Source organism: Haliaeetus albicilla, chromosome 2, assembly GCF_947461875.1.
Source record: "Haliaeetus albicilla chromosome 2, bHalAlb1.1, whole genome shotgun sequence".
NCBI classification, from domain to species: domain Eukaryota; kingdom Metazoa; phylum Chordata; class Aves; order Accipitriformes; family Accipitridae; genus Haliaeetus; species Haliaeetus albicilla.
In genome coordinates, this window is record NC_091484.1 from 21,516,929 (window position 1) to 21,539,214 (window position 22,286).

Consider the following 22,286-nt stretch of genomic DNA (forward strand, 5'->3'; position numbering starts at 1 on the left):
GCTTTTAACAAAACCAAAGAACAACAGGAGGGACAAAATAAAGGAAAAATTCATCTGTCCCAAGTATCTGAACTTACTCTGATGCTGTCATGGTTCACCATTTAAATAATGATGCTTGATTTTTTTTAATATGTTAATACATAAATAGGTACTTAGGAACTACTTAAACAGGAGATTATTTACCCCATTGACTGTAGAAGCCCATGTGTCAGCACATCTGCTGCACAGGAGGATTAAATCTGTTCGCACAAAACTCATGCTCTCTCTTGCTAATGGGGAAGAGGTTAGTAGTGTGAGACCTGAAGCAGGGGCTTTGGGTTTTATCCAACAGGCCCTTAAGACTGGCACAATGGATTATGTTAGCAAACATCTCTGGATTTCTAAAAACCCTGTATGTACTTGCCTAGGCATTCTGGAAAAAGAAATGGGATTTTTAACCAGGAGAGTTTTCTACGTGTGTGTTTTCATTTCAAAAGCTTCTGCCTTGTGTTATTTAAGAGTAACAGACACCCAGCAGCCTTTAGAGGAACTGTGTTAGTGTGATTATGCACCTTGAAGACCAGAATGACAGTGCTGGTTGATGATGTTTAGCAAGAGTGTATTGAAAACAGCTCAATTACAGAGTTATCTTTGCCTTGGTTCACCTTCCTAGCTGCTGTTGAAGGACCTCCAGACCATTATTTTAATAGCTGTTGATGAGGGCCTGCCTATCCCCCATTTATCACATGCACTTCACACTACTTTCACACCACAGGCTCGCAGGGAAGGGTCAGTGTCGGAAGGCTCTGGGGGTGCAGAAAGGGATTGCCAAGACTACAGTTAATGGAAGAACAGAAAACACGAGTCTAGTTTCCAGGTCCAGCAAGTGCACAACAAATTTTCTTGAGAACAAGCTCTGTCTGCTTCCACCTCACGCAGGCATGAAAGTCAAATTAATGCTCACATAAGAAGAATGAACAGTTAGGTCTCTTCCATGTAGTTATTTTTTTGCAGGTACACTCTAATAAGAGCAATTTACCTAGTGGACACTTAGCTTTAGCTAGAAAGGGCAATACCCTCCATACCCTCATAAGGCAATTCAGAGCACACAAAATGAGCTACCAACACTCCTATTCTGTGTCAGTCTCTGGCAGCACGCATCTGTTCCCATGGGTTTCAGAGCCTCCCTAGCTTAAGCTGGGCTTTGCAAACATCCCCTTCTCAAACATGTTAACAGCCACTTTTTCAATCCATGTACATGGTAATGTGCAGCCAAATATACGTACCCCAAACACGTGTCACATGCACAACAGAAGCATGGCCGCACATGCCCATTCACAGCCAAATGTAGTTCAGATAAACTCGCTATATATATAGGCTTGCTTAAATTAAGTCTCTTACTTAAATAAGGCTGACGTGAACACTTTTTCTTTTACGCTGCCTGTTGCATCTCACGTTTAAGTCTGGAAAGTGGCAACCATGTTGGAATGACTGGAGAAACCCCAGCAAAGCATCTTAACACCCCACTCTGAAAGTCAACAGATATGAAGGACAGGTGAGCTCAACATCCTGATGTAATGTATCACTGGTGAAGATTTTGTGAAAAGGAGAAAAGGCAGGCAACTTTTTTTTGTGTATGTCTCTGTGATAGCAAGATAGATAGATAAACATTAGTAAGACAGGCAATAAGAAATTGCAAACAATCAGAGGGGATCCTCGAGCACTAAAGCAGCAGCCCCCACCAAACTAAAGTTATAAAAAGAAGACTTACATTCTCAGTTGAAAAAAAAAAAAAAGACAAAAAAAAGAAAAAAGTATTAGAAAAGGAAAAGTAACTTTCCCCTCTTTCTCCACATCTTTGGAAGGACACCAGATGACTATCCATACTCTTCACTATGCTCACATCTGTATTCATCAATATGGTTTTATGGACATTTTCTGTCTTATCCTTTTCAAAACATTTCAAGAAACTGTTAAGACTGTTTTCTCTGAAGATGGGTAGGAAGGACCTGCTGTCAGAAAGGACTCTCTGAACCTCCCTCCAGCAACCCTACTTCACATTCAGCCCACACACCAGGCCCAGCTCTATCAGTGTTCTGGCTCATTTTGTCAGGGCTGTTGCATCTGCTCAGAACTTCCTTCCCACTAATGAGTCTCTCTCTAATCAATCTTCAGAGTACATGTTTCTTCAGTCTCAATCATCCATGAGCTAAAGATGCCGTCAGTACTGCAGCATGGCCACACTTGCCATCTCAGGGGCAAATCCCACTTGTACTTGCTCTCTTCATTGAACTCTCTGCACTTGGTAGGTGGAACGATTACTTCATCTTCCATGTGAAGAGACAAATTTATAAAGGTCAAGCAATGCAGAGGCAGTTGCAACAGTGGGTACAAACTCCAAGTTTTCCTCTCCCTTCATTCCCCAGCCTCTGAAGCACAAACATGTATAGCACTCAGCCAGTAGTATTTCTACCTGTTATATTACCACTTTATTCAGGGTTGGACCATTTTCATTCCATTAATGCTCTCCTTTAAAAATATTTCAGAATTGTTTTTTTAAAAAAAAGAGGATTAAAAAGATTTCAGTCTTCCTTAATCATGCAGGGATATATTTTCAAAGCAGTATGCCAGGAGTATTCCACGTGACTCCCATTCATGTTAAAATTAGAGTCACCAGAATAAACCCCATATGCTGCTTTGAAAAGGTACTGCAACATGTCCAAGGAAAATTTCCGCAGCTTAATGGTGCTTGCACAATTTTTCTGCCTGCTTTTCTTCCTTCGATTCCTGAATATATTTTTAAGAGCCTTTTTTTTTTTTTTAATAACACTTTGTACTATTTGGAAATAGAAAGAAGTGATTTGCTGGTTATCTTGGTTCCTCTGCAGCCCTTTTATTTGAAAATCATCTGTTTAATCAGAACAGCTTTTCTTTGTAGTATGCAAAGCTTCCAATATCACTCTTTTTTGATACAGTCACTGTAGACAATCTTTCTACTGGAGCTGCAGCCCGCAGTGAAGTCTAGCTGCCTTCCACACCTGAGCTGTTATTCTATCTAGCAGTGCTCAGTATTTCTGTGTTAGCCTGAAACTAATCTTCACATCTGGACAGCGGGGAACTTTCTTCCAGAAAGGCTGAGGCATAGTCTCTCCTTGGCAATAACAGCACCACTGCTTGTACTGAAGCCAGGCAACGTGAATGTACAGGTTTCTACATTCAAGGTCCCACTCTCACATGCGGATCTTCTGCCTAACACAGAGCATGTGTAACATCTGTGGCAGACGCAGAAGCCCACCCACCCAAGCCCAGCTACTGTGCTGGGCTTGCCGTGAGCACAGCTTGTCCTAGTTTGCCTTTGTAATCACAGCGAGCATTGCATATACTGTGCTCACGTACGCACATGCTGATAAATACCAGTTGATAATTACATTTGCCATTTACGACTACAGTCTTCCTGGTCATTTGAAAACAGAGAGAGAGAGAAAATTTTAATTTCTGACGGCTCTGGTTCTCTTGTCATTGCTCTCTAATATTTACTGCTTACTAACGCTATGCATGAGAGATGGTGCACAGAAAGACACTGTGAATGTCATCTCTCTATTTTTTCCTCATCCTTCTCATTACTGTCCCAAATTGCAACACATTTTCATTTCAGCCATTTACATCAAAAGTGCAGCAAACACTGCATCTAACCACTTCATTACTTTAACCTTTAATGGATGCAAACAAAGGGAAAATATTTTGCTTAAATGTGGAAGGTGCTTCCACCACGGGGAAAAAAATACGTCTCCGTGCTAACAGAATTGTGTATCATGACACAAGAAAAGAAACTAAGATAGGGTTGTCCTGTCATGAATGCACTAACAAGTGAGGTGTGGGCTAAGTTCCCATCTCTACCACGAATTTTCCAGGCAACGTGCAGCAAGACATCATTTATGTATTCTTGTTATCCAATTAAAAATTACTTAACATCACCTTTCCTTTCTCCTTTTTTACCCTTTGTATGTTCTGTCAATTTCAATGGTGGTCTCCTTTGGTCAAAAACCTGTGCTTAAAAGAAATACCTGAAACTTCCCAGGATGGTGGAGTGACATCTCGCACATGTAGCTTTAGCTAAAGCAGAGGTTTGTGTACAAAACAAGCACTTAAAAAAACACAAAACAACCAACCCCAAAAAACCCAACCATAAAACAAGAAACACCCGCCAACCAATCCACCAGTAGCCAAACATCGCTCTGCAATTGCTACACACATTGCCTGCTTTAAGCATTAGGGCTCAAATATGCTAACGAGTTACTGTGGTTAGACAAGTTACCATGTCAACTGAGCTGCAGTTGTAGCCAGTGGTAAGTATTTAGTAAAACATACTTACCTAAATGTTAGCAAGAAAATTTTGAGGAAATGCTTTTGACCTCACATTTCTGAAGGAGCTTGAATGCCCCTGAGTAATAACAGTTCAGCTGTCAGAACTAAGACAAGTTAAAACTGCTTTAAAGGGGTTGCTGCAGTTAATGGGGAAAGCCTGACTTCTTAAAAGTGGCTACTGCATCCATCACAAGGATCTTTTGCACTTTCTTTAACATTAAAAAAAAAAATTATGAGATCGGTTGATGCTGCATCTGTGTTTTTTTCAGTGGTGATTAATGATATGAATTACTATTTCTCCCTGTTTCATACTGGATAAGAAAGTAGTTTTTACACATAAAACTACAGAATAATTCAGGTTGCCAGAAAGCTCTAAGCGTCATCAAGTCCTGCAGACACAGCAGAGCTAACCTCAAGCTTAAGTCAGGTTGCTCAGGGCCTCGCCTGGGTGAATTTTGAGTTTCTCCAAGGATGAAGATTCCATAATCTCTCTGTGCAACCTGTTCCAGTGCTACACCAGTATCAGTAGTTGGGAATATTTTATCTTTATGTCCCACCAGTTTCCTTCACTGCAACTTGTCTTTTCTTCTTTCACTGTGTATTCCTGAGAAAGGCATGCATCTTCTCTACAGCTTCTTGTTCAGATAGTGGAAGAAGATACAACAGGATCCACCCTCCTCTCCCCAGTCTTTCCCAGGATGAACAAATCTAGTTACTTCACATTCCCCTTGAACACCACATGCTCCATCCCCCTTAATCATCTTGGTAGCCCTTTGCTGGACTAGCTCCATTTCATCAATCTCTCCCCATTACTGGGGCACAAAACTGGACGTAGCCTTCCAGCTACTGCCTTGCAAGCGCAAAGTTGGGGGGAATAATCCCTTTCTTTGACCTGCTAGCTATGCTTTAGATAATGCAACCAAGCATGCAGTTTAGTCCACATCACACAAGGGTGCACTACTGATTCGTGGTACTCATCAACACAGTGCCCATCCTACAAGCAAACACCTACAATTATATTTGCAAAACATGAAATTAGTCTTTCTGAGTCCTTAGTTTGCATTGGCAATCACCCATCCTCAGCTTGCTGTGGCGCAGAAATTAATATCAAAGCCCTGGCCATCATAAAAATCAATACTAGATACTGAAGTGTTACTCTAGTACTAAAATCAAGAAGCGTAGAGAAGGAAATTAGAATCATCAAATTCTTTCAAATGATAATAACTAAAGCAAATTGAGCAGCTATGAAACATCCTGTTCTCTGAAGCTTAAAAGCAACAAGGCAATAAAAAATCCCTAACCCATGCAAAGCTAAATAAGTTTTATGGAGAGATTTTCTTTCTTTTCTCCCCAAGTAGAACCACCGGTTTAAAGATTTTGCTTTACTTGGTACCTTAAAGATTTTACACAGCAAAGGGCCATTTAGGCCATGTATATAACTGAAGCCATTTGCAAGCTGCACACATACAATACCTTCTACCTGAGGTTTATCTCCCAGATTAGTGGAGATAGTTCTTTTCTCTAAGTAAATTAAACTTTGCAGCCCACTGTATGTGGAATTAGGCTAGATAAAAGAATATCCAGTTCTCTGCCATCATTATTAAAATGTTGTATTTACACCATTACTCATTAGGGAAGACTTTTTTTTGTCCACATAGCTACATTTTTAGGAATAAGAAACACATCTCTTCATGTAATTTTGACTTTACAGTTTTAACAGTGTTCTTCAGATTCCTACCACTGCTGAAAATACATAGCTGCCAGTAACTCCCATCCTGGCTTCATGAACTGGCTTCCAATATTTTACGACCTCAAAGGGCCTTTCCTGATCTCTTGACAGGACACGTGGCTGTGCAAAGTAGTCAGCAGGTACCCCATCTATAGAAAATGAGAAATCATTATCACCCTCCTTAAGACAGGTGGAAGTGCTATATAAGCCCTGCCATTGCTCCAAGGAAAAGGGACAGGCAATCCTGTTGGAGGTCAAAGTATTGAACAGGGAGACAGGCTAAAGGAAGCTTCACTTCGAACAGAGAGAGAAATCCAGTAAGATTTCTACATCCAGTCACTAGTTTATACACATGCTTTTAAAAAAAAAAAAAATCACATACGGGCCTTGAAATGCAGAATAAATATCAGTGGTATGACAATCCGATCAATTCAGATTTAAAAAAAAAAAATCACCAGTTAGAAAACAGCCCTTTAACAACTTCCAAATCCCTAGCTTACACAGAAAAAGAGTTCTTGGAAGGAACCTGAAAATCTTGACAGCTATGGAGATTACATCCTTCATCTCACGCTTCTGATTTTACAAAAATAAGGATGTTCCATTTTCCCACTTGGTGACTTTTGAGATGTTATTTTCACTATGAAGGGCTGATCAATTGCTTCTGAAGAGGCTGACAGTGTAACAATGATACAGTGAGATCTGTAGTTTCCTTTGGACTCTTGGTTAAGCACAACAGAAAGTTCTAGGCAGCCTTTACTATTCAAGCAAAATGGATACAACTACAATTTAAGTTCTTGCTGCTGAGGTTCTCACATCAGCAACACAACAAAGATCAGCCAGCTTCCCTAAGACAGAAAACTGATGCTTGAAATCTGAAGATACATCTCCAGAGAGAAAAATCCCCATAAAATTCAAAGAATGTGTGGAAGCTATTTCCCCAGATGCTTCCACTCTTCTAGACGCAGGCTTGACATTCTTGATATAAGGATGGTTCTTGAGCATTTCAGTTTCATGATCATGGCATGAGTATCTTCAACTGATATGGCAAGATCTTAAGTTAGCACTAACATCTTTTTCAAGGATTCTGAAACAGAATTTGGTATTTGTTTCTTCACCTGTCTCTGGTGTTTGGGTTAATATACTTATGTGGTATCAAACCTCTCTACATTCCTGCACTCAGCTTTCATATGTATTACTAGGGGCATTGCTTCTCTGCTTACCTTGACCAACATATAAAGGTAGCTTGAAGAACTGGGAGGGAGCCTATCAACAAATTATCTTTTAATCATCAATAAATCCACATTTTTCATATGGCTATTCAAATTGACAGTGTAGAGGTGAAAGGACAAAGGAAAAAGGGCCTTACCACTTTCAGAGGCACACAGAACACCTTCCATCCTCCGGTAAGCTGTTTTGCATCAGAAAATGCTAAATCCCTCACCTCCCATCCTCCTCCATTTTCCCACTCATCCAGTCTCTGGGAACTTGAGGACAGTTCATTTTAGCACAACAAGGCCCAGTTTAACCTGTGATCACTTAAGAAAGCTTTGCACAGCCCATGTAGGACTAACTCTGCTATAGCTGCCCTACTGTTGGTGCCCACAGTAAAGTAGAGGAAGCCAGCAGAGGCAGGTACCTGTGTTGGCCCCATGTGCATAGTGCAGACACAGCTTGAAACAGCTGTTGTGCGTAAAGGAGAGGAGAGCCCATCCGCATCTGCGCGCTGTCTCTGCCTCTCACTCCAGCTCCCAGCAGCCCTCCCCTCCCATATGCCTCTATCACAGCTAGTCTCAATTTACACTGGTACATCGGGTAGCAAGACCATTTTGTCAGATGCTGGCCAGTTACCTCATGGGCTAAAAATAAAGACACACAGCAGCAGCAGTAGTGACTGGCTGGCAAACGCCTTTTTGATTGAATACGTCAGTCACCATTAAGAAAATACACAAGATGTAAATTGCAAACAATGAAGGGCATTTGTATAAGGACAGATGAGATGAAAACAACAAAGCACCCCGGCTTTGCTTACGAGACATATATGAAAGATTTCTGCTGCTCTTTTCAACCACGGTGCTATTTAGATTACAATTACTTAAAGCGAACCAACAATAATATGAGCTCTTCTGCTACTCTAAGAGAGGCTATAAAAATCTCATTGTCAGCTGCATCATTCATCACGATAACCTCATTTCAACTGAAATAAAATCTCTGAGACATCACCTCCCCCCTCCCTTTCCTTCTCTTTTTTATTTGCCTATAATAAGGTCTATAGTCTGGGGAGCTCTCGGGCTGAATTCCATGCATTGTGATTCGCAAAATGAAAATCTGGTATTATATGCCCACTGACATTCACATCAGCAGCAATTCATGCAGCAAAAAGCCATATGCCATGCACCTCTGATTTAACTGTACTACAAAAACATATCCTAGAAAGAAGAAATAAAAATACAGAGACAAGAATGGTTCCCGGGATCTGATTATTACACACACTTCAAGACAGGAATGACAGGGGCAATATCACAAAATATGCTGTTTTGTTGACAGTTCCAGTTAGGTTATATCATTTCCCGTAGTGACAAACACACTCTACATGCAAGTGAGGAATTCTTTCCCAGTGCAAAAGGTTTCTACAGAGTACAAAAAAAGCAGTTAGCACAGATAACCTACAGTCAATGTTTCTCCTCTGGTTATCAGGCTTTCCACTCAATCATCTTTTTGAAGGCTGAGATGTTTATTGGTTTGATCAGCACCCACAGAGATGAAAATGAAGAGCACTTTGAAAATATGAAGTACCAACAGTTTTAAAAATTACCATCTCCAGGGTGTTAAGCAGACCCGTATGTGTTCTAGAGTAACACACAGACTTCATTAGAAAGCTGGGGGATAAAATCCACACTGCCAACGATGGCTAAGTTTTTCACAAATAAGAGGTTTCACTGCTGAAACCAACAGTGACTTTCATCACTGGGGAAAGGATAAGACAAACAAGTTTTTGACCAAGGAATGGATTATACTAAAATACTGTTTTCCTTTCTTCTCTCTCTTTTTTTTTTTTTTAAGTAACAGATATTTTGTTGACACACCCTTTCCTTGCTTTTTTGCTTGAAGAATCCATCTCTTTCTTAGCGTACCCATCCTGGCATATAAATGGACAGAATTTCAGCTTTAAAATGTTTTTGCTTTTAAGCCTATACCCTCCTTGAAATCATTGCATATGTGATCACTGGAGGACGATAGTTCAGCTAGGATAGTAACTGGATGTGACCCTGCTACTAAAGACTTTTGAAGCCCTCTGGCAAAGACAGAAAATAGTAAAGATACTATTTTTAATGAAAAAAAATTTTTTGAACTAGAAAAATAGTTCATAAGCTATAAAGTGCAGAGGAAGGGCTAGTCTTGCTCCTTACTGCTTCATTATCCAGCCTAAGTACTTCTATTTCACAAATTTTTTTTTTTAAATGTATTTGCATTCTTGACAATGCTAGTTAAGACTGAAAAAATTTCAAAAGGAAGCAACCAACTAGATTTAAAAATGCAATGCTCTTGTTCAGTTCCTTTCAGCTTGGCAGTCCCAACCTTTGGCGTATGAATATTTAAATTTAGATCTGATTTTTACAGGCTGATGCCTCAGTAAGTGGAAGAGCACATCTGCAGCGTCTTAAACACCCCTTTTCAGGTTCCTGCAGCCAGAAGCAGGAGACGAGTAATAAACCGCCTTTGACAAACACAGTGGGACACATTTGGAGATCTGACAGGTGTAGATAAATGCACAGAGATAGAGAAGACTAAACAGAGCCATTCCTAAATGAGCAGCCGATGAAGGAATAAACTTGCAATATCCAGGCCACAAAAAGCATAGAGGGAACACCAATCAAATGCTAGGGAAAGGTTTTACACAGGCTCTTGTACATCACATTAAATTGCAAAGCTTAAAACAGACCCTTCTTAAGAAAGTGGTTGCTAATGGAATAGACCCGACAACCTTCCTGCACCCAAATTATGCCCTTCTAGGAGATTCCTATGGTATTTGGTGGGCGGTTTTTTCCTTCAATTAAAAAGCCACATTTTCTGTATAAGATATGCAGCAGACTTGCAAAATGTTAATTGCTGTAATTTTTTAAAATATAAATTCATGCATTACACAATTAATGATACAATATATTTATAGCAGTTAGCTGTTTCCAATATAAGTTAATAAAGTGCTAATGTCCTCAGGTGTGAAAATGTGGAATTTAATTTGTACTAATCTGCCTAAGCCTGGGGAATACTGAATTCACTCTATGTGAAAATCATTTATTTGCGGTATCCCTGACTGATATAAACAAAGCATTGCCAAGGGAAGGTGCAATAAAGCTAACAAAGAGCTGCAATCATCCAGCAGCCCAGCGTTTCCCACAGGTAAAATGCAAACAGAACAGCCTTCCAAAGCTTCTCTCAAAAGAAGTTAAATTTATCTGCTTCAGACTGGTGAAAAAAAACCACCCATAAGAAAACAATAAATGCTTTGGAGAGCATCTGTGAAGAGCTATGTATCATCCCTTTCCCTCCTTATAACTGAAAGGAAAAGCAGGTGACAGACAGATTTACAGACTGACCAGAGGATTTTACTTTCAAGTTTGTTCGAATTAATTTCTCTCTTGTTTGAGGTAATGGTTCTTTCACGCCCCTGGAGCTATCATTTGCCATCCTCCTCCAAGCATCCCTGTGAGGCGGTGGGAAAGAGGGGCACAGACACAGAGGAAAGCACCACACTGGGGGCTGGAGCTGCTGCTGCAGCCTGGAGCTGTGATGGGGTGATGGAGGAGGCTGGAGCAAACGGCCAGACATCCTGGTTCTGCTTTTGGCCCTGCCGCTGCTTCACTTGAGCTCTGGGTGCCTTTGCCTCCTTCCTGTAAAACAGGGTTTAACAAGACACGGTCAACTCTGCAATGAGCAGAAAAGTGCAGAATATTGTTAGTGCCACTAGAGGGGATCACTTGAGCATGCTAGGAGACCTGCTTCTCCTCCAGGTGTGTGGCAAAACCCTGCCACTCCCAGGTCAGGCATGGAGCTGCCATGGCAAGAACAATAAGGTTGCAGCCAGGGGGGCATTTCTGACAGGATCTGTGCAGCCTGCTCCTGGAGTCTCCCAGATTCGCAGAGGACCCAGCAAAGGCAGTGACAGCTCCTCTGCCACATTGCTGCTCTGACCCTTTCCAAATGACACTCTGTAACTTTGCTTCCTTATGGATAAGTTGCATTATCTGATGTTGGTGTTGGCCCATGGCACGTGTTTCCACACAAGCTACCACTCACACAAGTATGCTCCTTGAAAGCCTGCCCTTGAACACTTAGTCATATTTTGAACCTAGCCTTACACAATTATTCATCCTACTGCTCCTGAAAGCATGACAACACTAGAGAAGCTGAGAAACCTGTGGCATGGCATTTCTAAACCATCAGCAAGCAAGGAATTGGTATTTTTCATTTTTATGTTATGCTTGGTTACCTTTTCTGTTATCTTGTCACAGAGCAAGGAAAAATGTTCACAGGGTCTGAGCATGAGCAATAAACATCTTTTGTGGTTATCAAATGCCTCACTGTCTGCTCTGGTATTTAATTACTGGACTTACGTAGGGCATTTATTGTTTGCATCTGCTGCCACTGTGAACAATGTCTACTCTAATGATTACCACATAAGACAGTTCGTTATGTGTATACCTGTCAGTGACATATATTATCAGCTTGCTGAGCAGACCCAATCCTGCACAGGGATCCAGCGCTGCGGCTTGGTGTGTCACTGAAATAGCCAGATACCACCAATGCAGTTGCTCAGGGTACCCAGGCCTGCCACTGCAAAATGAAGGCTAGCTTTCCAAAATGCTGAAACCAGGCATTTTTGGGTTTTCTGAGAATGTTTCTCATATTCCAAAATAAATTTTCATAGAACATTTAAAAGCTGGTGCTTTATACTGTGATGATCTCAAACACATGGCCAAGGGGCAAAATAAATTAACAAGAGTTCTCAGTAATGAGAAAAATGCATCACTAGTGTCATTAGCCAACCTCGTCCCACTTTCCTATTCCTTAAACCTGTAGTTTCAGTGAATGCAGTAGATTTTGATGTCAAGCACCATACACCAAAGGACTTTCAAAGTTTTCCAGTTTTAGCATCCCTTGCTTCACTTTTGCCGTGTTGAAATGATAATGTGTCTTGTTATAAGTGGTCATTTTTGGGCACCTAAAGACCTAAAACTATGTTAATACACTAATAAAAGCAGCTATCACTGTACCCATTCTCCACAAAGTAGCTTCAACACCTTGGTAGGTGAATCAAATAATTTCACCTTTTTCCTTCCATACTGGGACTGGAAGCAGTAATTTTTATTCTTAATTTTTTTTTAAGATAGCACTACATTAGGCACAGAGTTAGCAAATTGTTCATATTATTTTGCAGGTCTAATAAGAAAAGCTATGGCTGGCCCTGCAATTAAAACAATCCATTTGCTCACCCTTCCTCCTATTAGCATGTGAACTTCAAACCTACAAAAAGCAGCAGACTGAAATCTCTGGAGACCAGTGGCAAGAGGGTAATCTTGTCCCCTACATAATGTCCTGTCTGTGGTCTCCTTGTCTCACAAGAAACAACGTGTATTTTACAAGAAGATCACTAAACAAGATAGCAATCTCAATGTAAGTCCTCATTAGGGCAACACAGGTGCATTTACTTAAGTACAACTAGTGGGGACCAACAAAAAATTTTCCATTGGGAGCATGCTTTCATTTGGCCCCACGGAAGGAACTTTACAATGGGGCAGTTACATTGAACTCCACTTACCATCATGTTAAAAATAAACAAAAAACCCCCAACCACATTAATACATCTTAGTCTGTGTGGCAGCAGGGCCTGATTGCTCTGAGCAGACTGTAGGTGGTCCCTACCTGAGGGAAAACTGACTGATGGGCACCTACTTAAATGGGCAGGCTGGTGATGAACGTTTCTAGATGCCGGAGTGCGAGATAACTCAGTCGAGCTTTCTTACAGTCAGCACCGACTCCAAAAATCAATACACAATGCTTTCTTCTACTGCAATAAAATGTAGAATTATGTAAAGCTTGGAGACAAGATTATATTTTCAAAGTCATAAACCATGCTGTCTGCTCACAAATGACTGTGGAGGACAGAGCTTGTAAAGTGTCCTTTGATCATCTGTAGGCTCAAAGGAAAACAAAAAGGTTTCAAATGGAATTGTTGCCACTTGCATGTCTGTCTATCCAACTGCATTTTAATTTCTCTAGAAAACTCACCAAACATGAATTATGTATGTCTTAAAATGTTATAAAGGCGTAATAGAAGCTTAGCTGCCCAACTGAATTATTCTATTCAGACATCTACTGGTATTAGAGACTGTAAAAACAGTTTTAGGTCTCACAGTATCATACTATCACCATAGAGATCCAAGGAGTTTTTCTAACACAAGAATTGACAAAAGGTGTCTGTTTTAATGAATGAGAATCAGAGAGACAAAGCATGAGATCATAAATGTTTCACTAAAACACCATAAAATTCTTCCAGCTATGAGCAAAGTGCTGTTCTAATTATTTTTTCGAAGCTTTAAAAATGAAAAAACCTGTATGAAATCTCCACAACATGGACTGAGGAACCACAATGGTGCGTATGACATTTTGCCATCAAAAGAAAGTCTTAATCTGATGCTTAAATACCCCTTGAGAACTGGCACTGAAACCTATGGGGAAGTATTCAATCACCTCACTTCTTTCAGCACTTATCATTCTCCAATGCAAGAGAGGAGGAAATAAATCTCTGCATGTGCACACAGACCTCCTAGAGCCCCCTCAATGTACAAGCCATTGTGATTAACCAAAAGTTTAAAATTAAACAAAAAGCTCCTTTTCTTCAATTATGATTAAAGATCAAAGCAAGTGGATTAGCTTTTTAGCAGAATCTCCAGGTCTCAAGACTTACTATCTAATACACTGAGAGTGTCCAATTTTGTTTTGGAGATTTTGGGGGGGTAAGGGAAGCAGGAAGAAAATAAATGATCCATCAGCCAGGTGGGTAGTAAAACATAGCAAAGTGGTGTTTCATACATTACCATGACAATCAAGTTATTGAAACTGAAAAATTGTAACACAAAAGAAAAGATAAAAGATAGTTTTCCCACAGTAACTAAGCTGCTGCATCTTGTGAGGCCTGCTTTCTTCCCATTCACTCCTGAAAGTAGGAGCTGAATGCTCCCTGGGTCCACATGGCCTTCGCCTGCCAAGTTTTCAAAAGTAACTGCACAGAAACAGGTACCCTTATGTTTTGGGTTTGTGTGGTGGGGTTTTTTGTAGCAGGGGAGGGGGCCGCAGGGGTGGCTCCTGTGGGAAGCTGCTAGAAGCTTCCCCAGCTCCAAGTTGGACCCGCCGCTGGCCCAGGCCGAGCCCATCAGGGACAGTGGGAGAACAGATTTAAGAAGGGGAACTGGCAGTGAGTGGTGGGATTGGAATGTGAGAGGAACACCAACGCAGATACCGAGGTCAGTGAAGAAGGAGAGGGAGGACGGAGTAGGTTGATGCCCCTGCAGCCTGTGGTGAGACGGCAGGCTGTGCCCCTGCACTCCATGGAGGGGAGCGGGGGAGCAGAAGCCCACCTGCAGCCCAGGGAGGAGCCCACACCGGAGCAGGGGGATGCCCCCCAAGATGGCTGGGACGCCGTGGCAAAGCCCGCGCTGGAGCAGTCTGTGACTGAAGATTGGCTCAGGGAAAGGACCCACGCCAGGGAAGTTTGTGAGGAACTGCAAGGACTCACGTTGGAGATGTTCGTGGAGGACTGTCTCCCGTGGGAGGGACCCCACGGTGGAGCAGGGGACGGGTGAGGAGTCCTCCCCCGAGGAGGAAGGAGCGGCAGAGACAAGGTGTGTCGAGCTGACCCCAACCCCCGTCCCCTGTTCCCCTGCGCCGCTGCGGGGAGGAGGTGGAGAGAACCGGGAGTGGGGTTGAGGGAGGGCTGGGGGGAAGGTGTTCTAAGGTTGGGGTTTACTTCCTAATATCCTTGTTTTGTTTTGATTTGATTTGTAGTAAATTAAATTGATTTTGTTTTCCTCACCAAGTTGAGCCTGTCTTTTGCCCGTGACCATAAGTGGTGAGTGATGCCTCCCAGTCCTTGTCTCAACCCATGAGCGTTTCTTTATATTTTTCTCCTCATCCCACTGGGGGAGAGGAGTGAGAGAGCAGCTTCTTGGTGCTTTGTTGCTGGCTGCGCCTAAACCACGACACCCTAGCACACAGGAAAGATGCAGAAAGAATACTAACGTGACGTGATCACCAAAGCCTCTTGCCAGGTGAGGATTAAAAATGTTGTTTAGTTTGGTAAAGCCATCAGCACTGGCAGCTGTCACCACCAACCAGATGGGTAAACCTTGGGTACCACTATATAACGTGTCATCCCCCACAAATCCAGAAGTGCTTCACAAGCCCACACAACAACACAGTTTGCTTCACTCACAGATCCCTTCAGACATTATCAGCTGAGTAATGCACATCACCACCACATGTCATTTGAAGCGGATAAGAGCACAAAAATCTCCTTATGACTAAAATAAAGGATTTAGATAAGCAGAACATAATTACTGAGCTGTTAGAAAAGAGAGTTGCAGCATTTTAGTATTTCTTCCCCTTTACAGAAACAGTTACAAAATCAAGAGTGATTTCCACAGGCAGAGATCCTCGGTTCATCTCTTGCACACCATTGTGCCACTATCAGACACAAATCCTGGTAGCACAATGGCAAATGTTTCAGATTTGCCCCACGGAGTTAAGGATCACCGATGCCTTCAATGACGCATGTAGTAGGACCTACTGCCCACCTTGCTAAACCTAAAGAAGCTGCTGGGTGAAGTTGCAGGATTTTCAGTAACAGAAAACACAAATAGCAGACTAGTAGATCAGAGAGGAAACTACCTGATCTTCCATGAAGCTCCACAGCAATGCCTAGCACTGAAACGTAAATGTCTTTGTTTTCTTTTTAGGGTGATCTGGGCTGTTGCCAGAAACAGGACCATTCTCTTCCTGAATCCCCTAGGATTGCTAATAATATCCCAACTGAAGTTGTGGGAAATTACGTACACAACTTTTTCTTCTACTGAGACAGAAGGCCTGTAAGTAATAGGCAGTTGTTAACACATCTGTTTAAAAGAACCACATATTATGAAGTAGTCTCAAAAAAGTTGCTTTTTTAAGCCCTTGATTTTAGGTTTCTATACAGTTCAGTGAATTGTCTTGCTATTGCTCCTTCTGCACTCCTGAACCATTTGGTAAGAGAAGCACATCGGAAATTCCATGCAAGAACAAGCCTCTAGGTCATCTAGCTACAACAGCATGCATTTTGGACTTCCCTTCTCCTTGGGCTCTGGTACTGCTGGCAACTATCTTACCTAAAACAACCCAATAAAGGTTATTCAACACTGTGTCCTAAGGATTCACTTTCACTCTGCAGTGGAAAATGAACATTTAGACCACTTCAATAATAGACAGTTCCAATTAGAAGTTAGGCACAATCATTCTTACTAGCTCTCACATAACATTTAGTCTGGTGACTTCAGAGCACTTGTATGGCACATGCTGACACAGTGCAACAGTCTCGCTTTTCATTCTCAACCAATAGCTCTATAACCAACATCTAGTATCAGGGAAAGACTCAAGATCCAGTTGAAGGATCCCAACAAAGATAAGGATGCCAGCTGACCACAAAAGCACGAGTTTGTCATTCTTATAAAATGCCAAAGGTACTTTTCAGCCTCTTGGTAAGTTAGACAGTTAAAATACGATGTCTAGGGACCATTAAGACAGACAGCCCTGTTCTCCATTAGCTTTGCTGATAGTCAGGAGATTGGCTGCAACTTCCAGAACTCCATCTTAGAACAAAAAGGGTGCAATACTGAGGGGTTTTATTGCTGAGTTTTTGTTTGCTTTGGTTTTTTTTGTTTTAGCAGGCTAAACTGCACAGTGCTTTGTCAAGATTGTGTCCACTCTTGAATATTTTATCACTTTAGTGCTCATATGAAATTAAAGGGATGCACAGAATTATCACTGCAGTACTCTCATTGCATTATTTACAACCTTACAGGCTGCAGCACTTCAGCATAATATTGCTAACATAAAAAGGCAGAATTTCCCCTCAAGCCAGGTTTTTAGTTTCACAGTCTGCAGTGCAACATGATGTAAAAAGGTCTGTGAACCTCCCTTACACATCCCATCCCATCCCCTACCCCCACTTTCTAAATGCTGGCCCTCTGATGTGCAAAGAATCTGAACAGATGAACACTCCACAGCATTCAGCAGAAGTGGGATCAGTAAGCCCCTGTACCCCTAGGGAAGAATACATGGCCTTGTTTCACCATCCTGCCCACTTATTCCCACCCCACCCTTTTTCTTGCCTTGTTAAAGTCCTCTGAAGTTGCCCTCATTTCCTTCCATGTCTTGTTCAAGAGCTGAATGCAGATACAGAAGAACTCCTCAAACGATCTGTCATGGGTGAAGAACATGGGATGGAAATCATTGCAGGTCTCACTGGCTAAAAACAGAAAAACAAGGAGAGTGGAATAAAACACATACAGGCAGGAACTTCAAAAAATAAACATAAAATACAATCAGCCACGAAGTTTAGAAAACACTGTAATTGAGGAATCCCAATTCTAGTAGCAAAGTATGTCAAAACATTATCCCCAAAAGCCAGCCTTGATCTACAGTCTTAAAGATAATGAAACACCGTATACAGCCTGTCTGCAGGAGACCAGCAGCGAGAACAAGAGGAAGCAACTACCTGTTTGCCTGAATATTCTCTCAGTGGGTGTTTTGTTTGTGCCAAGTTTTGTTGTTCAGGCCAGAACAGAGAGACACATGGAAGAAGCACAAGTCTCCTCATCAAAACAACAGCCTTCCCCACAGCTAACAGCATGTACCATATTGCCTGCTGAGAACCAAACACCAAACCCCATCAGTCACAAAACAGTATTAGATCAATGTACGCATTGAAATGTGAAGCTCTGCTGACACAGCAGATGATCTACCATATTGTACATGGATATACCACAGAGGTAACCAGAGAAATCTAGACAGACACATAGGCAAGAATGTAACTGATTAAATTTGTTCTTTGAAAATAACTGGAAACCAAAGAAATGGATCTTCTGTCACAGGTCCCTTATCTGAGATGGGGAAAAAAAACCCCAATCCCAAATTTTCTGTTTTTAATCAAATGCTGGCTTTAAGGAAGGAAAAAACAAAAGAATACTATAATGATGATCCCAAAAAAGGAAAAGTACAGTTTGGCAAGACTGCTGTAAATCCCCTTGAGCAAAGAAGGGATCTTCAAAAAGTAAGGGCTGAAGCAATGCTGACCTCTGGGCACATCTGAGCAACCTGGGAACAGAAGGGGCTTTAGCCAAGGACTGCAAAGGATCCTTAATCCTTGCCATGACTTGCAGGGTCACCTCAGTAGGTTGCATATTTATGTTCTTAAAAAACTAACCAAAAAAGTCAAGTTGACTAAGCCTTTCTTCATATACCCAGTCCCCAAATCTCTCAGCTTTGGCTTTCACCTCTGTGTGACTGCTCCTTTGGACTCTTCCAGCAGTCACTTGCATGCCTATGCAGCAGCATCTTCTCTTATTTCAGGATCAAACAGCCACTGCTTAGGCAACAGCCACTGCTTATGCAAGCTTCCTCCTCTGCAAGAACAGCAGAACTATCAAGCATTGGGATAAATCACCCTTTTCCTACGGCTGGATCACTGTCTGACATCTGCTTTCTCTCAGTGGAACTGGAGAAATTAGAATTAAGACTCTTTGCAGGAGAATGTGAATGGCTCAGGCAGGCTCACTCCCTGCATGAGCTGCAAGCTCTTGGTCCTGGTACCTCTTCTAGCCACAAAATCACCTTTTCAGCACGTTTAGTTACCTCTGCCACACCAGTAGCTCTGCCATAGGAACATGAATTGTTCTTAGAATCACCTGAACCCTCAGAGAAAAAGGGTTTCAGATCTTTCCCAACATGCAGTATTCCAATTATAAAGCAAAACTCTGAAGCTTAACTGTAAATTTGAAGCTTAATTTTAACATCAGATTTACTAAGATCTAATCAATCCCTCAGCTACGTAGCAAGGATGAGAGTTAATTTTGGAGCACAGGTTTCATTCTAATCAAGTAAACTCCATTTACTTCAAAGGATGTGCAGTCAAGGGGGAATTAGTCAAAGCACAGACCTATATTTATGAGGCACGGCTCAATCCCTTTAAAAGAATAAAATGCCTCAGGCATGATTTTCAGAGCACCGTCAGCTTCCATTCATTCCACTGGAGCTGCAAGGGCTCAGCACTTCCAATAATCAGACCTTCAGCCTGTAATAATGTCAGAAAGACAACAGAACAGATTCTCAGAGGGCACTTGTCTTTAAGTCATGAAATACTATAATGATGAGAAGAAATAAAATAACACCAAGCAAAGAATGCTGACAGTACCTTCACTGTATAAATCACAGCACGAAACAAGGCAATAACCCTCAACATGCACTGGCCTTTCTGATCCTCCTCAGAGCCTGAGCTTATCACTGCTCCTGCTCATAAAAATCAATAAATCAAAATTAATGGAAAGGCTAGGGATTCTCAGAAACTTGATCATCAGGTCTAACTCATGCTCCTTATAATAATCAGCACCAAACCGTATATATGTTGACTGTTCTGCATGCAGAATCAGAGGTGCCACCTCCCCACCGCCTTTTTTTTGTAAGCAGGCAACATACTGTGTTTTATGCCTTTTCAGTTTGAAAATGAAAGAGTAAAAATCACTGTTACTGATGTAAATGGAGAAAGTTAGGCCTGTTAGAAAGCAGGATCAATGTCTTAAAGCACAAAACAAATCCTAAGAAAAATTCAAAACCAAATGATAAACAGCTTCCTCAAAATTCTCACCAGCATCCAGATAGTAGAGGAAAAAAAAAACAATCTGTACTCGACTTCAAAGGTACCTTTCTGTATGTCTCAAAAATTCTGTCCAAAATAATACAACTCAATGGAAAAAATCATACATGAAGCACACCAGTGGTGTTTACATTATAGCATATCTGCAGGTGGCAGCTCAGGTCACGTCTATGTTCTGCTCAGAGCGTTTAAATATCTAAAGAAAGACAACCCTTGTCCCAATACTTTTTTTCTCCTTTTGACAGGTAAGATGAGGATGAAAGAAAAGGCAATACTGTGTTAGTAGTGGTTCCCAGACCAGAGTAAGACCGAGTCACAACCTGCGGTCTTACCCCACTCTCTGCAGCCACAAGTCAGCATCTCCAATATCAAAGGCACTGCCTGCCTCTGCAGAGTGGACAAATTTAGAGGCTGCTCAGTTTTACTAATTAAAAACTTCTTGAATTTATTTTTTCAATAACTTGCAATTTGACTAGTCCTAAACTGAAACAGAGGTCTAGCATTAGAAAGATTTGGAGACCTGCTACATAAGAGCTGCATATAAAATTCCTGCCCTTAAGTGCAGCACTCTCTAACCTTCACTTTCACGAGCAGGGACTAACCACATTTATAACTACACAAAAACACACACACAGCTGCAACGCAGGGACATAAATCATCATGATTATTTAATAACATCATCAAGTTTTAATTACGCCTCTGTGAGATCACCTTTGAAAGGCAAGTCACAGATGTCTGGCCTACATAAATCAGGTGAAGATCTTGTTGATTTTCCTTTCTGTGCACAATTCTCGGAGCTGTAGATCAATGTGCCACCTCTCAGGATTCAAGTAGTCCTTCAAGCTTCTAGCTGATCTATAGCTGTGACTTTGAGGAAGAAGCTTAGTTCATTTCTCATCATAAATTGCACTAGCAGAAAAAGAGCTAATTTCTACCTGGGAGTTTATGTGGTTCCTTCAGTGTATATGTTTAGTGTCTACCCAACACAATTTTGTCTGTCAGTTCATTTCCTAAATTACAACAAAGACATTCAAGTATCCCAGACTGTTCAAGCAGTAAACAGATTTGATATGTTATGTTGTTCCTCTGTTGATTAGTAGAAAACAACAGGAAAAGGAAAACAAATTGAGAAAGATGAAAAGAGTTATACCTTCATTTTTCTACCCCATCTCCAAATGCCTTTTCCCATGAGAAACAACATCATCAGGGCTGAATTTCTTTTAGCTGTGTCAAGAACAGTTAGGTATTTGCATATTTGCATAAACCTGTCTTGGAAGGGCACAGATTACATGATGATGTTTCAATAACTCTTCGACTTGAAGTACAGCAGAGATTTATATTTCAAAGTTGCTCTGGTGAGCTGAATACAGACAATAGGGATTTCTGCATGCAAGACAGACTCCAGGAAAGGACAAGTGCACCAGACCAGACACGAGGCTGGTGTGTCACCTCACTGTCCAAACCAGTATGAACAAAAGGCCGCTAGTTCAACAGAAGCTGGTTGATAGCTGGAAGTGCTGATTACCTCTTTCCTCCACCTTAATAAGTAGGCTATGTGTAGATATCTAGAATTAGTTTCCACTTGAAAAAAAAAACCCAAAACCAAAAAAACCCACAACAAATTTTTTTTAATGTTAGAATTTATTTTGTGCAATACTCGGAAGTAACAGAGATAACCTCTCCCTCCCCACAAAGCTATAACAGCAGACAGAGACACAGTAATACACCTCTCTAGGCAAGGTACTGCCCTTGATCTTAAGAAACTTCTGCTTTCTTCCTGACTCTGCTAAACTGCTACATTGATACTAGATACTCATCCCCCACCGTGTTTTAAAATGGCATATGGTTGTTCTAACCTCCCTTGTGAAGTTCCTGAATACAAGAAAAGTAAAAGGTTGTACTGCTGTGTAGCAAAATAATACCCATATCTATCATTAATAGGAATGTTTGAAATTAGGAACAGCCCAACCCATTATTTTCAAAATCCATTCATGATGCTATGGGGGGACAAGTTAAGGTGACTTAGTCATTTTTCTGTAAATGTAAGGCTTGGACTCATCACATTGGGAATGCATATGAAAGATAATTTACTAATCACAAATGAGCCTCCTCATTCATGGATATCAGCCATGTAGAACTGGTCTACAAAATACAACTAGAATAGATTTGATTAAGTAGATAATAAATAAAAGTGATAACATTGCTGTGTATTCTCAAATATTTCAAAAGCAGGCAGACAGCTTAAATCAATCA

At 41.2% G+C, this 22,286-nt stretch overlaps 1 protein-coding gene across 3 annotated transcripts in view; it reads right to left on the reverse strand.

Moving 5' to 3' along the window:
* The window catches only part of ELMO1 (engulfment and cell motility 1), a 317,430-nt gene that overhangs the window by 89,343 nt on the left and 205,801 nt on the right, over positions 1-22,286 (reverse strand). For all 3 annotated transcript variants that reach the window (XM_069809495.1, XM_069809506.1, XM_069809487.1), the window contains one exon: positions 17,494-17,630. In XM_069809495.1, the coding sequence (XP_069665596.1) occupies positions 17,494-17,630 (137 nt within the window). The remainder of the gene's footprint in view (positions 1-17,493; positions 17,631-22,286) is intronic.